This window comes from Diplotaxodon limnothrissa, linkage group LG4 (genome assembly GCF_057381915.1).
Source record: "Diplotaxodon limnothrissa isolate DT_005_m linkage group LG4, D_limnothrissa_male_GT1.1, whole genome shotgun sequence".
NCBI classification, from domain to species: Eukaryota; Metazoa; Chordata; class Actinopteri; order Cichliformes; family Cichlidae; genus Diplotaxodon; species Diplotaxodon limnothrissa.
The window spans coordinates 30769513-30785925 of record NC_140599.1 but is presented as its reverse complement, the minus strand read 5'-3'; the positions used below and the strand labels follow the sequence as shown (position 1 = coordinate 30785925).

Here is a 16413-nt window from a genome sequence, read left to right as displayed (position 1 = left end):
TTAGGTTCAACTGCTCATTAATGCAATTAATGTATTTTATTGACCAATCACATTGCAGTAACTTGGTGCATTTAGACGTGAACACATGGTCAAGATCACCTGCTCAAGTTCAAATCAAGTGTGGGGAAGAAAGGTGATTTAAATGTCTTTGAATGTGGCACAGTTGTTGGTGCCAGACTGCCTGCTCTGATTTAGAAACTGCAAATCTTCTGGGATTTTCTTGCACAACCATCTCCAGGGTTTACAGAGAATGGTCTGAAAACCAGAACATATCTGGGTGAATATACTTTGTTAATGTCAGCGCTCAAAGAAGACATCTCATACACCTTGTATAAGCAGTTCAGGCTGCTGGAGGAATGATGTTGGGTGCATTTTCAGCCCTTAGTAGCAACGGAGCATCACAGCCTGCTTTTAGATTACAGTGTACATCATGTTCCAGTAGTTTCCAAAATGATTTCTTGGACCTGAAAATGAGTTCACTGTACTGTTATGGCCTCCAGTCACCACATCTCAATCCAATGGGATGTAGTGCAACATGAGATTTGTGTCCTGGATCTGCAGTGATATCCTATCAGGACCATCTCATTTCTTTGTTCCAATTATTTTAAAGCACTTCTGATAGAAAATGCAAGCACAACTCAGTACAAGTATACTCGAAGTGACCAGTTAGTAAATGTGCAAGGTCAACTTCATTCACTTAACTGCACATCTCAACCATCATTTGAATTTAAATTATTTGAGGCGACTTGCTGCGAGATGCAGCCCGTTTAGTTTACCTTAAGCTTTTGATATAACACCTGTTAGCTGAACTCTGTCAGCTTTTCCTTCATGTCCAAAATGGCCAGGTCTGGCTGCAAACATGGCAGCTGATAAAAGTGCAAATTTCAGGCCTCGAAATAGAATTTCAGCACCTGTTGATATCAACGTAGCAACATAATAGCTGAAGTTCTTACTTGTAATGCAAGCTCTTTTTGTAGCTTAATGTATGTTAATTAAAAAAAAAGACAAGGCTGTTATTCCATCTTTTGTTTTTATTGAACAACTCTGCAGAACAGTGAAGATGGTGACAGTCAAAGTAGCAGAGACATTGTAGTCCGGGACTTTAAGCAGTCTCTTCCTTGGCAATGCGGTCTTTCTTGAGGGGTCCCTGTGGAAGAGAGAAACAGAACCATCAATCATGTGACAAAACGTAATGGTCTTCCTGTTGGCTCGAAGCAGACGTGTTCCCAGAGAGTGAACAGGGAGCCAGCACAGAGAGGCACTGCTCCCCTGCCTCACTGGAGCTCACTGTGGCACTGGAATGGAACCCAGAGTTCATACTGAAGACTGAACCAGGTTACGAACAGTGCAGGACAACTCAAAAACTAACTGCCGTATTACAAAGCTTTTACTTTCAGGTGGTCAATCTTTAAAGGGGAACTTATTGGACTCATTTCCAGCTTCACCACTTTATTCATTAATTCTAGAGTAGCTTTGCATGGCTCAGATCAAAATCATCCGCACACGTCTTATCCTGGGCCTGTCGTCTGCTTAACCAGTCTGAAACTAGCCATTATAGAACAAAGTCTTACCATGAAAACTTTCTTTTCCTCCACGGTCTGGAAGCGACCATGACCGAACTTGGAGGTGGTGTCGATGAACTTGAGGTCGATCTTCTCCTGGGCACGACGGCTTGTCTGCACCAGCAGAGACTGGAGGGAGAGAGAACAAGAATCAAGTCTTTATATCCCAGAGCTTGCTTAACCAACTTTGTCTAAGAAAAGAAAAATCCTCCTAGTATGAAACTGGTCAATTACCACAACTAATTGCTTCACTTTAGTCTCACCTTGCGCAGAGTCAGCACCCTCTTCTTGGTCCCCACAACACAGCCCTTCAACATGACAAAGTCATTCCTCACTTCTCCGTAATGGACAAATCCACCCTGTAATTAAAACACAAGGTCAATCACAGCTTCCAGGCTGGAGTGCTGACACAAAGTACAGATGTGTCTAAGATCCTACCATGGGGTTGATGCTCTTGTTGGACAGATCGTACTCTGTGGAGGCGTTGTTCTTCACCACCTTTCCGTCCTTCTGGTGGTAGCCCTGACCAATCTTGTAGATCTTCTTGTTGATCTCTGTGCGGTGGTGGTAACCCTTCTGACCAGCACGGGCCACAGAGAAGGCCACACGGGCAGGATGCCAGGCACCGATACAGGCCACCTTACGTAGACCACGATGGGTTTTGCGAGGCAGCTTCTTTGTGTGCCAACGGCTGGTGACACCTAAGAGTTGAGACATTCGGTCAGCGTCATGATAAATTCAGGTTCAACCAGCAGCTGATGCTGTGAAAGAGGCTCAAGTATCTTACCCTTGTATCCGTGACCCTTAGTGACACCAATGATGTCGATCATCTCGTCCTGGGTGAAAACTTTGTTGACAACCACAGCCTGCTCCAGCTTCTCACGGGCCCAGTCCACCTTATCAGAGATGGTGCCTCCGTTCACCTGCACCTCCATGAGATGAGCTTTCTTCTGCCTCAGGGGCAGCATACGCATCTGCAAAGAACAAAGCCTGGTTAGGACAGAAAATATGCAGTGCTCAAAAGCACACCGATAATTCTAGCTATGTAGTCTCAGAAGGAAGGCAGCATGGAAGATATCCTCATAAGTTTCGGGCGCCATGCCTGACGCGAGTTCCGTGGTCTCTTCACTGACAGACATTCAAGAAAAATCAACAGAAAATCAAGGGAACAAACCAACCTGCGTGTGGCAAATGACACGGATGACCTGGCAGTATTTTTTCATGGCTGCAAAGTCTTTCTCCAGCTGCTTCTTGCCCTCCTCATCCTGCCATTTCTTGCAGTATTTAGTGAAAGCCTTCTTCTTGGACTTGTACCTGAGAGCATGAAGCAACACATAGGTTGGCACAGGTCCTTCATAACCCCCATGAGGGGCAGCGGAAGAACGCAGTGCATAGCTGCTTGCCCTGCCTCCGTGTGGACAGAAGGGCTGTATCAGCTAGTGAGGGTTTCGGCTCATGGCACAGTTTCTAAGAAGCACTTTCCACTGGCCAGAGGAGCCCGGAGCTCATCAGGGCACGGGGCACCTGAGCGGAGCTGCCACAGAGGGCCACCGTGATGTTAGACTCGCTCAGTGAAAATGCAGTTCCTAACATTTCCACCAGCAACTAACATCTGCTTCAAGCACTTTCATTGCAACGGGATGAGCTTCATTTTGTCCCCAAGACTCACCAGTTCTTGTAGAAGCGACGCTTGCACTCATCACTCATGTGCTCAGCGAAGACTGTCTTGAAGGAGCGCAGACCACGAGGTGTGTTGACGTAACCCACAACACCAACCACGATCATGGGAGGAGTCTCCACAATGGTCACTGCCTCAACCACTTCCTTCTTGTTCACCTCTGTAAGAGAAAGCGTTGATTAATTTTGACTAATAGTTGATATAATCAGTAACTTCTTCAACTCATTAGATTTGTTTACTCATGGTAGAAACTGCGCTCAGTGCTCGACATTCAGCAAGGGGCTATAGACCCATTCTGTCCGCCCGTCGAGGGAATCATCACAGGCAGAACACCATAACTAACCCTAGACCTTTTTCACTGCAGACGAGGCTTGTTTTACAAAAAAAAATTAAATTAAAATGAGAATGACAGCCGATTAAACTTATTCAGGTTTTTAGTTTTAAAGTATCTGTATATTGTAAGATCCCCTAGGAAGGTATTAAATACTCACTTCCCATAGATATAAATGACCATCTACACAATTAGTATCATTAATTACATTTTCTTTGTTATAAGTATTATTACAGTGATATTTCAACAGAACCTGCCAAATAGTGCTTAATCTGCCATTAATGGCAGTCACTTATTTTTTCTCTGGCTGTCAAACTTTCAGGAAATAATTTAAAACTGCGTTTTTCTTTTTAATTCCAAACTTTAACACTAATGCTGAAAAAGGAGGCGATTGGTAGCTTTCATTAACTTTACCACCATCAGCAACAATGATCAAGTTAAGATGCATCGTCATGCATTTATTACACTTGCTTCTCTTGCAGACAGAAGCTAAAGTTGCTACTGTGAAAAAGGTCCAATCACCAACTATGACTTCTCTTTTTAAATTCGAGGGTTTGCTGTATTACATTTGCAGTCTAATTGCACTTACTTGAGCCAGGTCTGTCCACCTCCCGGACGATGTGAGTCATGCCGGCCTTGTAGCCCAGGAAGGCAGTCAGGTGAACGGGTTTGCTGGGGTCATCCTTGGGGAAGCTCTTGACCTTACCGCGGTGACGACGACTCCTCTTGCGGGGCAGAAAGCCCAGGGATCCGTGTCGCGGAGCCGAAAACTTACGGTGGGACTGCCAAGAGTGAAGAAGAAGAAAAAAAATTAATCTTGTGTATCCAAGAAGTGTCCGTTATACACACGGTTCCTAGCACCTGTGAGGTGAATTTTCCACCGAAACCAGCGTGGACTCTCATTTACCACGCTAGATTCGACGTGCTAGCTTAGCTAACCGCCTTTAGCACTTCGCAGCGTGCGGCTGTCAAAACCGAATCCACACAATAGGAACCCTAGCTTTAAGACAATCCATTTTATCCACAACTTTAATAAAATAAGTTACTGGAGACTGAGGCGGTAATAGGCAAAATAAGTACGGCCTAATTAAAGCAGCCATTTTGGCCCCAGAGTCGCTCAACACGCATACCGAAATCTTATATTTGGGATGAAAATAGCAGTGAAACCTACACAAGACTGTCATAAAATATACACTGAAATCAAACTGCATTTCTTATACATGTCAAATAGGTGGGATGCATGAGATAGAAAATGGATTGGTGCTCAGAGTACAAGCAGCAAAAGAGGATTACTCACCATTTCGTCTCCGATCCGATTGAAAGAGGCCCGGTGACGGGCAAACTGCCTGTATATACCAGAGCAAATATCGCGAGAGTCAGCGTGAAAATCTTCCAAGAAGCTCCACCCCTGGTTGGTAACGAGTATCTGTAGTAAAATAAATAAACCACTAGATGCCGCTGTTTGCTTTCACAAATTTTGCGTTACGCTCATACACAGTATGAACAATCTTTTATGTTATACTAGTCATCAGTAGCGGTTTTAGATACGGGCGACACGGGCGGTTGCCCGGGGCGGCAACCGATCGGTGCCTATGACCCCGAATGTCATAGGCACCGATCGGTTTTCTATCGCCCATTTGCTGGGAGTAAGGGCGCCCTTCGTTTGCGAGGTGCGCCTGCTGCTTGCGGCGCAGAGAGGAGAGGGCGGGGCGGCGGGGGATTCTCTGACCGGCTGGAGCAGCATCTAATAACCAACTCGCAAAATAAAACAAAATAAAAACAAACCAACAAACACGAAAATACCAGACATTATAATACAGACTTATAATTTGCACCGATGTTTTTTTCGAAATTCTATACACGAAAAGTGAGCGCGAGAGCCCTCGGTGCACCTCCTTGCTGCTGAAGTCAAAGTAAACTTTATTGTCATCTCCGCTAGAGTCCAGTATATAGAGAGACGACAAGGCTCCAGTTACAGCAGTGCAAGTAAACAAACAATATATATAAGAAGAGTAAGAAAATAAATATACACTTTAGGACTCGAGATAAAGGGATCAATAACAATTTAAAATTTACAGTTTGATGATTTAAAGTCTCACACACAACCCGTCGAAAAGGCCGGCTGCTTCCAAATTTCATTTATAATGTTGTAAATCCAAGACCATTATGTATTCATGATTTGAATCCTGGGTTGTGTGAAATCTCAGAAATGCACCCTAGACAAAGTGAATCTGTGAACTAAGGTGTAGGTGTGTTAGATCATGTTGTGGTGATCCTTGGGTTGAGGGATGGGTGTTCATACTGGAGTGCAAAATTAAAACCAATGGAAGATGGACAAGAAAAGTTCAAAGCCATCAGGTCCTCAGTTTAGAAAAAAGAGAAAAGCAGAGGAGGAGAAACGAGCAAAAGATACAGGTAAGCAGATGTGTCATTGGATAATGGCAGGACATCCTGAAACAATCAGAATCAGAATACTTTATTAATCCCTAAGGAAATTATGTGGGTTACAGTTGCTCCAAGAAGAAATGGTAAAAAAAAATAGTAACAGTAACAGACTAAACTCCAAACAATACATTATGTTACAGATTTTAATATTAATTAGTCAGTGTCAATTGTTGATTTGTCCTGTTCTCATTGTATGACGAATTATGATGGCTGTTTGGTAGCCGTTTGCATACTATGCATACTCTCTCTCTCTTCATATGTGTGTGTGTGTACGACAGCTTTATGTTAATGTACAATCCTTAATATGTTTTGTCTGTGTGTTGGGGACTTAATATTTATACAAGTAGAAATAAGCATTTATCCTTATGTTTGCTGCTAATGTGGTGAGGTAAAATTTGCGGTTTAATGAGGAAGTACAAGAAAATATTCTAAGTCGGATAGTAAAATGCAGAAAGTAAACAGGAGTACTGGGAGGCTAGTTGCATACAAATAGAGAGAGGTGGCAGAGGAAAAGGCTTATAGCGAGTTGGATGTGAGGGTGGAAGCTGTAGTGCCTCTTCACCTCACTGTACAATACCTTGTGCAATACTTTTTGTAAATAGTCAATGGTGCAATAGACCTCAATACTTGAAATGTGCAATTCACTTGTATTTTTATTTTTATTCCTATTTATTCTATTTATCCCCTTCGTATATTTTATTTATATTTGTCTCTGTATTTATATATGTGTGTGTATGTGTGTGTGTGTGTATATATATATATATATATATATACACACATATATATATATATATATATATATATATATATATATAATATTCTGTAACTCTGTAACTTCTGTTGGTGCTGTGCTTTTTGGAAATCGAATTTCCCAGAGGAACCCACCCGAGGGATTAATAAAGTTCAATGTTATCTTATCTTAACTAAGGAAGATTAAAAGGACTTCTACTGACTGGCTAAGAAGAAACGGAAAAGCTGCACGGCAGGATAGGCTAAGGAGATGGAAATGCACTAAAAAGTGAGGAGTGTCTTGAAAAGATGGAAAGAGTATTTTGGAGGAGCTGATGAATGAAGAAAATGAGAGAAAGAAGACAGACGGAGGTGCCTGAGGAATGGAGGTGAAGTGTACCATTGCTGGAGTGGGTGGAGCGGTCAAACAAAAGTGTAAGCGAAGGTTTACTAGATGGTTGTGAGAGCTGCTGTGATGGTTTGGAGATGGTGGCACTAATAAAATGTCAGGCAGCAGAGCAGAAGACTTTATGATTTTCATCAGCAGTGACCAGAATGGAGATTAGAAATGAGTACATCAGAGGGAGAGCTCAGGTCAAATGGTTTGAGGTGCTTTGGACATTTACAGAGGAGGGATAGTAGATACTGGACAAAGGATCCTGAAAATGGAGCTGCCAGGAAAAGAGCAAAACCTTGGAGGTTCATGGAAATATGAGGACATGCAGAGGACTGGTGTAACAGATGCTAGGGACAGGACGAGAGCATCCAGACAATCAGCCAAAGATTTCAAACTTTCTGTTTGGTGATTTAAAAGGAAAATTACTTTTATCCCAAATCAATGTGTGTGCCCATTGGGTAATCTAATAAATAGTGAGCCAACATAACTTAACGCATAAGTGAAATTTTATTAAATAGTGGTCATTTACAATACCACATCATAGGAAATAAGTCACTCATTGCATAAAGATGAAGCCACCTTCAGATTTCACACATACAAAAAAGAAAACACAAAGGACACACAATCACATTTAGCTTGCAATTTAAGGCAGAAATATTTTGTTTCATGACCCAGTGTTTTTGTTCATTGCAGATAAGAAGTCCAAAACTTTTATGAGCAGAGATTTTCTCCTTTTTGTTATTGCTTTTTGTAACAAGCCTCCCAACATTTTTTGGTGACATCTGTGACTTTTGAGAAGTTTGCTGCAGTGGTTTTCACAGAAGATTATGTCACGTAATTGGAATAATCGTATTATTTATTCCAATAAGGCCTGCTTCAATTTAGCCAAACTAATGTAAGGTTATCCTTGAAAACCCACAGTATGGCTTTCCTCATTTACAAACATTTTTTAAAAAGAAGCTTAAGTTGCTTTTTATGATTTCATTTCACAGCACTTGTTTTGCAAACGTAAGAGTGCTCCGAATCTATCCAGCATACGAACCATATCGTTTACTCATCTACACAGCAGATAAATGTCAAAATTGTCATGCTTTACATTGACAGGAAGTCTTCAGGCCTGCACACACCATGCAGTCTGTCGCACAATCCAAAGTGCAGGAAAAGAAACATTTTCCTTTCACCCGATAAGGATGCAGTCTTTAAGGTGGTTTCCCTCCCCCACTGTCCTGGATAGCAGGTGAGCAGGTTCAGGGTCTTCACTGAGATTTACTCCTCATTTCCTCCGTTTCATTGGAAAAATGAGAGCACAATAAGACTACAATGATTTGGTACATGTTCCTTTACATAACCACTAAACAAAGTTTCTATCTTTTAAACTTTACTCCATTAAGCACACAAAGTTTGTGGTCCCAGAAAATCTCTGCCTGGGATTCAGGCTCCTTATTGTGTCCAGGGATGCGGGGTAAGTGGTGAGGTGCGTGGATCTGCAAAAAAAAGAAATCTCCACAAATGGGCTGACTCTTCAGACTTGTCCTGAATTATTCTCTGCATGTTTTGCTGTGACAAACAACCAGCGGCACAGTGACCGCCTTCACAATGCCAGCTGCTCTCGATCAAGGTTCATCTTTTGGAAGAAGGCCTTTCCAAACTCATAGCTGCTTATCATAACAGCGCAGGCTGGGGCCACTTTGATCACCCTGGGCATGAAACCTGGGGAAAATAAACATGTTATTTTTATGCAAAGCACACATTATAAGTTTCAGTTGGCATACAATCGGATAAATGTGTACCTGCAAAAAGGCCCCTGTAGCCCAACTCGGCCCGTATTTCCTTCATGATGTGCCAGGTGGATGACGTTCTCTTCACAGAAACTAGAGGGCATAAGAAGAACATCAGTATGTAAATTTCACACAACGTAAGTGCCTACATCATGAACGCATGTCATGCGCAGACCTCCCAAAGTGTCCATCTCTCCCAGCTCGATCTGTCTGCGAGTCTTCACAACATCGAAGGGCAGCGTCAGGATTGCAGCGATCTAAACACAGCAGACGGAAAGAGTCATAAACTGTGCTATATGCAATATGACTAAGTGCCAGTTTAGTTCAGGGCAACACAGGAAACATTTACTCAGCAATGATTGGTTTACTGGGCAGTAAGAGCCATCACAAAAGGAGTTAGATACACATCTGCATGAATGTTTTACAGGCAGCAAAGTTAGACTTTTATTCCCTTAAACAATGGATCTGTAGAGTTTCAGACTCTTAATGTTTCTGCACAAAGATCAGTCCATAAAGAAAACAAACAGTGCAGTATTGCAGACATTGGTGCATGTTACGTGGATTTCCACCATGATTAAAAGTTCTTTTTCATGAATTGCAGTAGATGTTAGCTGCACTTGAAAGGAAACTATTTATATCACCAGTTGGGTAATTATTGCTCGAGTAACATCACAGTGTGAATGTGTGACCGACACTGGCCTGATTCCCCCAAGTTATCCAATGCAGTCTCTCAGACTTTGGTATCAGGTGCTTTAGTGTTATAAAGTCATTCACATAAATTTATGAGCATGGTAATCGCAGTAGGTGAGCAAAAGAAAGCACTGTTTTCCATAGCGGCACATTTTTTAAAGTTTATTATCATTTGGGTTCAAGCAGAAACTAACTCTGCTTCAGCGATATCAGTACAGGTGTCAGATATCCTAACATTTAACATGCTTAACAACTGTAACAAAGGGCAGGTGTGCAGAGTACTCACTGCTCCAGAAACAGCTCCTGCAGTAAAGCTGATAGAGAAGTTGGCCTGAGGAACTTCAGACTGTTCACAAAGCCGGGCCTTCACCATTTCATAGTTAAACCAGTACAAAGCTGCAAACACAGAGATTGGTAATTTGTTACTTTGGTCCACATTAGAGTCAAACTACTGTCTTTTCAGCTGCTCTTCTGTGGATTTCTACATTTAGAAATTCTCTGAAATAAACCAACACTTAACTTTGACCAGTACGAGCTCCTCTTGGCTGCAAACTCAAAAGAAAGAACTCCAAACATCAGCAGCACGCTAGAGAATTTATGGAAGCCAATCGCTCTCCGTGTCCCAATTACCAGGACAAAGAGCAGCATAAATTGACGTTTTTACTTCCTCCTTATCAAAATAGTTAAATGAAGTGGAAATAGAAGCCTTACAGTCAATAAATACTGGTAAAGAGAAAATCTATTCTGCAGCTCAAATGCGGTGCAGTAAAAATTAAGCACAATGCTACACCTATTTTGTTACCAGGGGGCCTCTATAAGATTTTCAAGGCGAAAAGGGTTAGAGGTTATTATGGGAGACTAAATCGAAGGTCTAGGATAAATGTTCTCCTTGTCAAATCCGTGGAGCTAATTTATGATTTATGGCAGTGAGCTTCATAAGCTTATGGTTATGAGGCTTCTGGAAGAGTTTCATCGATGACAACAAGGAAAGAGTCCTATTTTAACAAAAAGACGTCTGTTTAGAACAGATGGAAGGGAGTGGTGGAATAACAATGCTGCAGGAGTGGTTAGACAAGTTTCTGTGGCGCACTGGTAGGGATGGGTATCGAAAACCAGTTCTTGTTGAGAACCGGTTCCCACTGTTTCAATTCCTTGGAATTGTTTGCCATTTTTGCAAACGATTCCCTTATCGATTCCAGTCGCCCCGAATTACGTTACCACGTTGCGGAGCGTCATTTACCTGGCAGGAAACACGGCACCTAAGCAGCTCAAACGCTCAAAAGTTTGGTTATATTTTACGAGAACAGATGACAACAGGGCAACTTGCAATACTTGCAAAGTAGATATTTCATTTAAGGGAGGAAACACTACGAATATGCAAAAGCATTTGCTCACAAAACACACGATAACCTTAGATGAATGTCGTGTTTTTAATTCCGCTCCGGACTCGTGAATCTCAACCCAGCAGCAGCGGTAACGTTTGCACGTCCTCTCCCGTTAATGCGGCAGGTAAATAATCAACTAACAGTGCATATTATGTTAGCGCAATCTGCCTTATTACAAAACCTGCCATTACTGTGCATTTAGGTGACCATGATGAGACAGACAGAGTCTGGCTGGCTCAGATGCTGCCAGTTCTCGCTGCAGTCTACCGGTAGCGTCTCCTTTCAGGCCAGGATAGACGAATGTCACCGAGCAGTGACTAAGTTTGTGGTAAAAGGCTTGAACACATTTGCCACAGCAGATGCCCCCGATTTTCATTAAGTGAATGTGTTTAATTGTAGGCAGGGACATTACTGGATATTCTTGTGTAATTGCTACTGAATAATTTATGTTATACTTTGTTATTGCTAGAGAAGAATATTTATTTTACATTTACAATTTTTTTTCCTGGGGACCCTGTGACACCCCATTGATCTCACTGTTGGGTTTGTAAGGCCATGTTACTCCTAAATTTCTATCTTGTTCAAAGAGAAGATATAAAACAAACTTCTGAGCTAATCGACCTTAGTGTTCTCCTTTTTTAAAAAGAATCGATAAAGAATCGAATCATTAAACAGAATCGAAAATGGAATCGGAATCGTGAAAATCTTATCAATACCCATCCCTACGCACTAGCATGTTAAGTGTAATCAACATGATGTGTCTCACCTGAAAAGGGTACATCTCTGAGAACGGTGGGTCCCCAGCCCCTCCACAGGGACAGAAGTCCATTCTGGGCCACAGCAGAGCGGATACATGTCCGCAGCTCGCTGTAGGACAGCTGACGGGACTGCATCTTGGTCCTGACCAGTTCCAGTGGGCTAATCACCGTCACGGCTCCCACTGCAAAACAGACACAAAGGTTTCACTTAAAGAGCACTGTCAGTACTTTGCTGTGATTTCTGTGTGGGGAGCTTTTGTTTTATTCCATGCACTTACATCTGGCAAGACCCCCAGCAACAAGAGGGACATGACTGCCCTGAAGACCCACACCGAATGTCAGGAAGTCCCGCAACTGGTCGTAGCAGGTGAAGTAAATGACAGTGGCAGGTACTGCCATCACCCTGTTAACATAAACAAACAAAGGTTTCGAACAGAGGAACTGCACACTTTGCAACATATCAATGGAAAGTTCTCATAAAATTATAATAATATGCAAATTTTTTTACTAGAATGAGACTGACGTGTCAGGTACTAAAATGCAGCTTTAGCGCAAGGAAGTACTTTATTAAACCAAGTTCTGCTATTTATTTTTTGTTTTTTTAATTTCTTCTCTTTTCTCCAAGACACTCCCGGTTTCCTTTTCTCTAAAACTCAGTGATATTTAATTCAGTTGAAGCTATGCACATTGAGTGCAATGCTCCAAATACTACACTCTTTCAAAATAAAACTGTACTTACTTAAAGTTTAAGAAATTTAATTCTGAATTTAGGTCTTCTTACACTTCAGTTCTGTGTCTATTCTACGAGTACTGAAACTTTACTAGATGTTACTCACAAAGTTGGTGGTAGCCCGCTCCACAGAGACCGAAGACCTTCATGGCGAGTGATTTTCACAAATGCATCCTGTCGCACAAACAAAAAACAAAAAAGAGAGCTTATATGATGTTAATTGTAAACCAATTGTAGGAAAAACAAAGCCACTAATGCATGACTACTCACAAGAGTCCCGCTGAACTGAGTTGGCTTTTTGTACCAGCTGGTGCAACTGGTTCTATTCTGACAAACATAGATGTGATCCATCAGCCCATTACAATACAGGAAACACTTCCCTGTGAGGAGGCACATGAGGTGGTCAGAGGAAGAGAAAACCACACTCAGATTATTAGCTATTAAAAAGACAAACAAACAAAAAACAACTATGATTAAAAAACAAAATTAGCACATCTCACAATAGCAATGTGAAACTACAAGTGTTTCCTAAACTGAGTCACACAAGCCTTCACACAGGAGAGAAATGTCATTAATAATACAGGCAAAAGCAATGACCGCACAGCTGCTCTGTAGATAACACAGTCCTGTCCTTGCCTCTGCCGGTTTATTTAGTGCCGATTACCGAGAAACCTTTCAAATAAAGTCTAAAAAAAAAAAAAAAAAAAAAGAGGCAGAATTCACATGAATGTATTTACAAGGGGAACTTTCTGTTTTCACTACCAGAAGACATTTGTTTTTAAAGCAGAAAACCAGGTATGCTAATCTACATCTGATCAAGTGTTAGCAACGGCGGGGCAAATGCTTACACTTGGAATGACGTGAGACACCATCCCACGGAGCAGAAAAAGACGCTGAAGCTATGAAAACGAAGGACAGAGCACAAACACAGGAGGACAGGTTTAGTGGGGTTAATGTTAAGAGCAAAGCATCACAGTAAAACATGTTAAAAGCAAACTCAGTAAACCACAAAAGAACAAGAGGTCCTACCTTGGTGGAACGGTGTCTGCTGAGCCTGCAGCCTGATCTTCACAACGTCTAGTGGCGTGACTGCAAACACAAGAATGAATTTAGTTATCACAACCACACAAGAGCTGATAAACAATTAACTGAGTGCCAATGCTAAGACACAGAGAACAACTCCAGCCTTTGTTTCTTTCTCACCAAACAGAGATGTGATGAGGGCTCCAGTGCCAGAGGCCAGCATCTGCTGCACTGGAGAGATCGCAGCCACGGGGCCACTGACGCCTCGCTCGCCCATCCTGCCAACCTGTCAAGACCAAGAGAAACAGCATGTCACACCAAGGTTTCAATCACATTAATATTTAAAACCATAGCTTTAAAAAATGCTCTCCACCCTTAAAAAATTTGTAGTGGTTCAAACATGGTCTTGCACTTAAACTAATTGATCAATTATCAGCAGCAGTTTGAGATTAATTTAATAGTTATTATTCAATAACCTGTCTAATCCTTGCAGTTCTGGAGTCAAGAATAGTGTAATTATGTTGTAATACCCATCTTGAAAAATAAACTACAACTAAAAGTTTTCAGACAATAAAAACTTGGGTCAAAAAGCTAAAAAAGCAAATCTAAATGTGAAATTTAAAAGTATAATTACACATGTGTGAGAATGTAAACTGAGATAACACGAGGTGTATATTAACTAAACTTGACAGAGCTGCCTTACCATTTTACACAACACTATCTCCCTGTTATGTAAAACTGTGAGGAAGGAGTGTCAGTGACTCAAAGGATCAGTAACCAAACACTGAGTTTGCAGCTGGATCAGTATCCGGTTAGATCACAATTCCTAGTGTGTGACTCCTGCTCCTGAGAGCCTTCAAATTACTGTCACTAAAACCCTTTTTAAAAGTCTTTTCAAGTTTCACAGACTTTGTATTCGTCTCCATGCATTACGAAGAGTTAAACTGTCATATAATGCTCAGAATTCACTCTGAGAAGCTTGAATTTAAGGAAATTAAGAAATATAAACCAGACAAAACTGGAAGCCAGGTTTCTTTTTTTGGGCTTATTTATATGATGATAAAAAGAAACAACTTAAAGGAAGTGGAACATCTGGAGGAGGAAAAGCACTGTTATTGACAGTATTTCAGTTCATTGTTAAGACACAGTTCATCATTTCTATTTGACACAAATTTAAGTGCAAAAAGAACAACTATGTGAGTAGGAAGGGTGAGTCTACAGTAGGTGGAGTTGTTAAAGCATTATGATAACTTATCTATAACACGCATGCCTTGTCTTCTTGCCCACTCCTAAATGATGGAGCATGTTGCAGGAAAAAAACCCAGACAACTTTGTTTAAACAAAATAAAGTTAAAGAAAACATGCACTGCATTGTGAAAACTTCCTTACTGTGTAGTTGACCTCTGCTTCCTTGGCTAACTTTATTATAGTTTAGAGTGACAAGAATAGCCCTCAGCCTTGGTCTTCCCAATAAGCTTCTTTGTCTGGCCAAGTCTCCTTCCACCAAGTGCCCACAACACACATGCAGCTCAACAGCTCCTTCTCCCTTTTTAATCTCTCTTACACAATGCTGCATGGATAATTGTCACGTCTGACGCCAGATAAACATTTCACATGTGCTGACAGAACATGAGAAACTGCAGATTACATGCTTCTCTGCAAACAAAACAAAACAAAAAAACTGCTGCATAACACAGCGGATGCACGAAGACATCGCGTGCTAGGACATTGTGTTCTTTCCCCCACTTAAGTTAGCTGACTTTGGTTGTAATAGAATTAAAACATGTGAAGTCCAGATAGATAAGAGGAGGAATAGCTGCCTTTCAAGGCAGCTGTGAATGCAGTGATCACATTCACTGAAGCAAACCTTTCTGAAATGTGCTGTCAGCCACCTGCGTTTCACTGCACATTATCTGAGTCGCTAGCTAGCTAGCTGTTTACAAGCGACGTTTCTCACCTCTGCTTTAGCTATGAGCGTTGCCGGGAAACACACAGGTGTCTTCACCCATATCAGTTAAGAGCTACACCATTCTGCCGTGCTTCGTCTGATTATTCGGGTGCTCCACCGTGGATAACCCGTAAACATCTTGTTGGAGGCAGCTTAGCTCGCCTCAGAGTGCAGGTTACAAGCTATGCACGTCGACTTCATAATCATGAACGCGCAGTCATGGGCGTATCATAACCGCAGGAGGCCTGTGCGCATGATTTGTAGATCCGGACTGATCAGGAATGGACTCGCTTGGCCCCGCCCCGCCCCCCCCCCCCGCTGTCGCTACCGTTGCTTTGGCGCCACCTGGAGGACCCATTGCACTTCGCTGACACATGAAAAACAGTTTTTCCGTTAGTCAGGCGTATCCGTATCCTGAACAACGAAGCATCACACTTTACACAAGAAAAAAAAGGGACATCCATTCATTACACTGTAATTAAAGTGCCGCGTTTAAATCCTCCCAGACGTTTACATTGATAAATAAACTGTAGTCAACATGATTTATGAAAGGGTTACAAAATAAAGACATGATCTATTTAGCATGACTTTGCTTTATTCTGTCTCCATTCCAATTAACCCGCTACTTTTTCTTCAGTTACAATATCTTGATAGAAGTGTTATGTTATAAGTTATGTTGTGTGTCTGCTGCCCTCTTGGCCAAATGTCTCTTGAAAAGTAGATAGATTAATTGCTCCTTCCATAATTCCTCTTCTACACCACTGCAATCGGGAAATATAAAATATTTAGGTATTAATGTTTCTCCCAAGCTTGCAGATCTAACTAAATTAAACCATATCCCACTTTTAAAGAAGGTAGAAGATGATCTGGCTAGATGGAAATGTCTACCCATATCACTCATGGGAAGGGTTGCCGCTATAAAAATGATGGTCTTACCAAAAATAAATTATTTATTCTCA

General features: G+C 41.6%; 2 protein-coding genes and 2 non-coding genes across 6 annotated transcripts; all 4 read right to left on the bottom strand.

Moving 5' to 3' along the window:
- Positions 1-1018: 1018 nt before the first annotated feature.
- rpl3 (ribosomal protein L3) lies at positions 1019-4914 on the bottom strand. Its single transcript, XM_085352863.1, has 9 exons — positions 4869-4914; positions 4161-4353; positions 3232-3400; positions 2741-2876; positions 2350-2536; positions 2001-2263; positions 1826-1921; positions 1572-1691; positions 1019-1147 (listed from the first exon to the last, which is right to left on the bottom strand). The coding sequence occupies exons 1-9, from the start codon at positions 4869-4871 to the stop codon at positions 1103-1105; spliced, it is 1212 nt and encodes a 403-aa protein (XP_085208989.1). The 5' UTR covers positions 4872-4914; the 3' UTR covers positions 1019-1102.
- Positions 1219-1351, bottom strand: LOC146634193 (small nucleolar RNA SNORA54). Its single transcript, XR_014906187.1, has one exon. It is a non-coding gene; the product is annotated as a small nucleolar RNA SNORA54 (small nucleolar RNA).
- On the bottom strand, positions 2608-2699 carry LOC146634192 (small nucleolar RNA U83B). Its single transcript, XR_014906183.1, has one exon. It is a non-coding gene; the product is annotated as a small nucleolar RNA U83B (small nucleolar RNA).
- A 2787-nt stretch (positions 4915-7701) lies between the features above and the next one.
- slc25a39 (solute carrier family 25 member 39) lies at positions 7702-15641 on the bottom strand. 3 transcript variants are annotated; one of them, XM_085352859.1, is made up of 12 exons: positions 15464-15641; positions 13687-13792; positions 13513-13572; positions 13332-13382; positions 12754-12920; positions 12590-12657; positions 12032-12156; positions 11762-11935; positions 9897-10006; positions 9096-9177; positions 8933-9013; positions 7702-8852 (listed from the first exon to the last, which is right to left on the bottom strand). In XM_085352859.1, exons 2-12 carry the CDS (start codon positions 13781-13783, stop codon positions 8734-8736), a joined length of 1134 nt encoding a protein of 377 aa, XP_085208985.1. In that variant the 5' UTR covers positions 13784-13792; positions 15464-15641; the 3' UTR covers positions 7702-8733. The 3 variants fall into 3 exon arrangements, with proteins under 3 accessions (XP_085208985.1, XP_085208986.1, XP_085208988.1); XM_085352860.1 differs by having other exon boundaries at positions 12754-12863; XM_085352862.1 differs by lacking the exon at positions 13332-13382 and having other exon boundaries at positions 12754-12863.
- Positions 15642-16413: the final 772 nt, after the last annotated feature.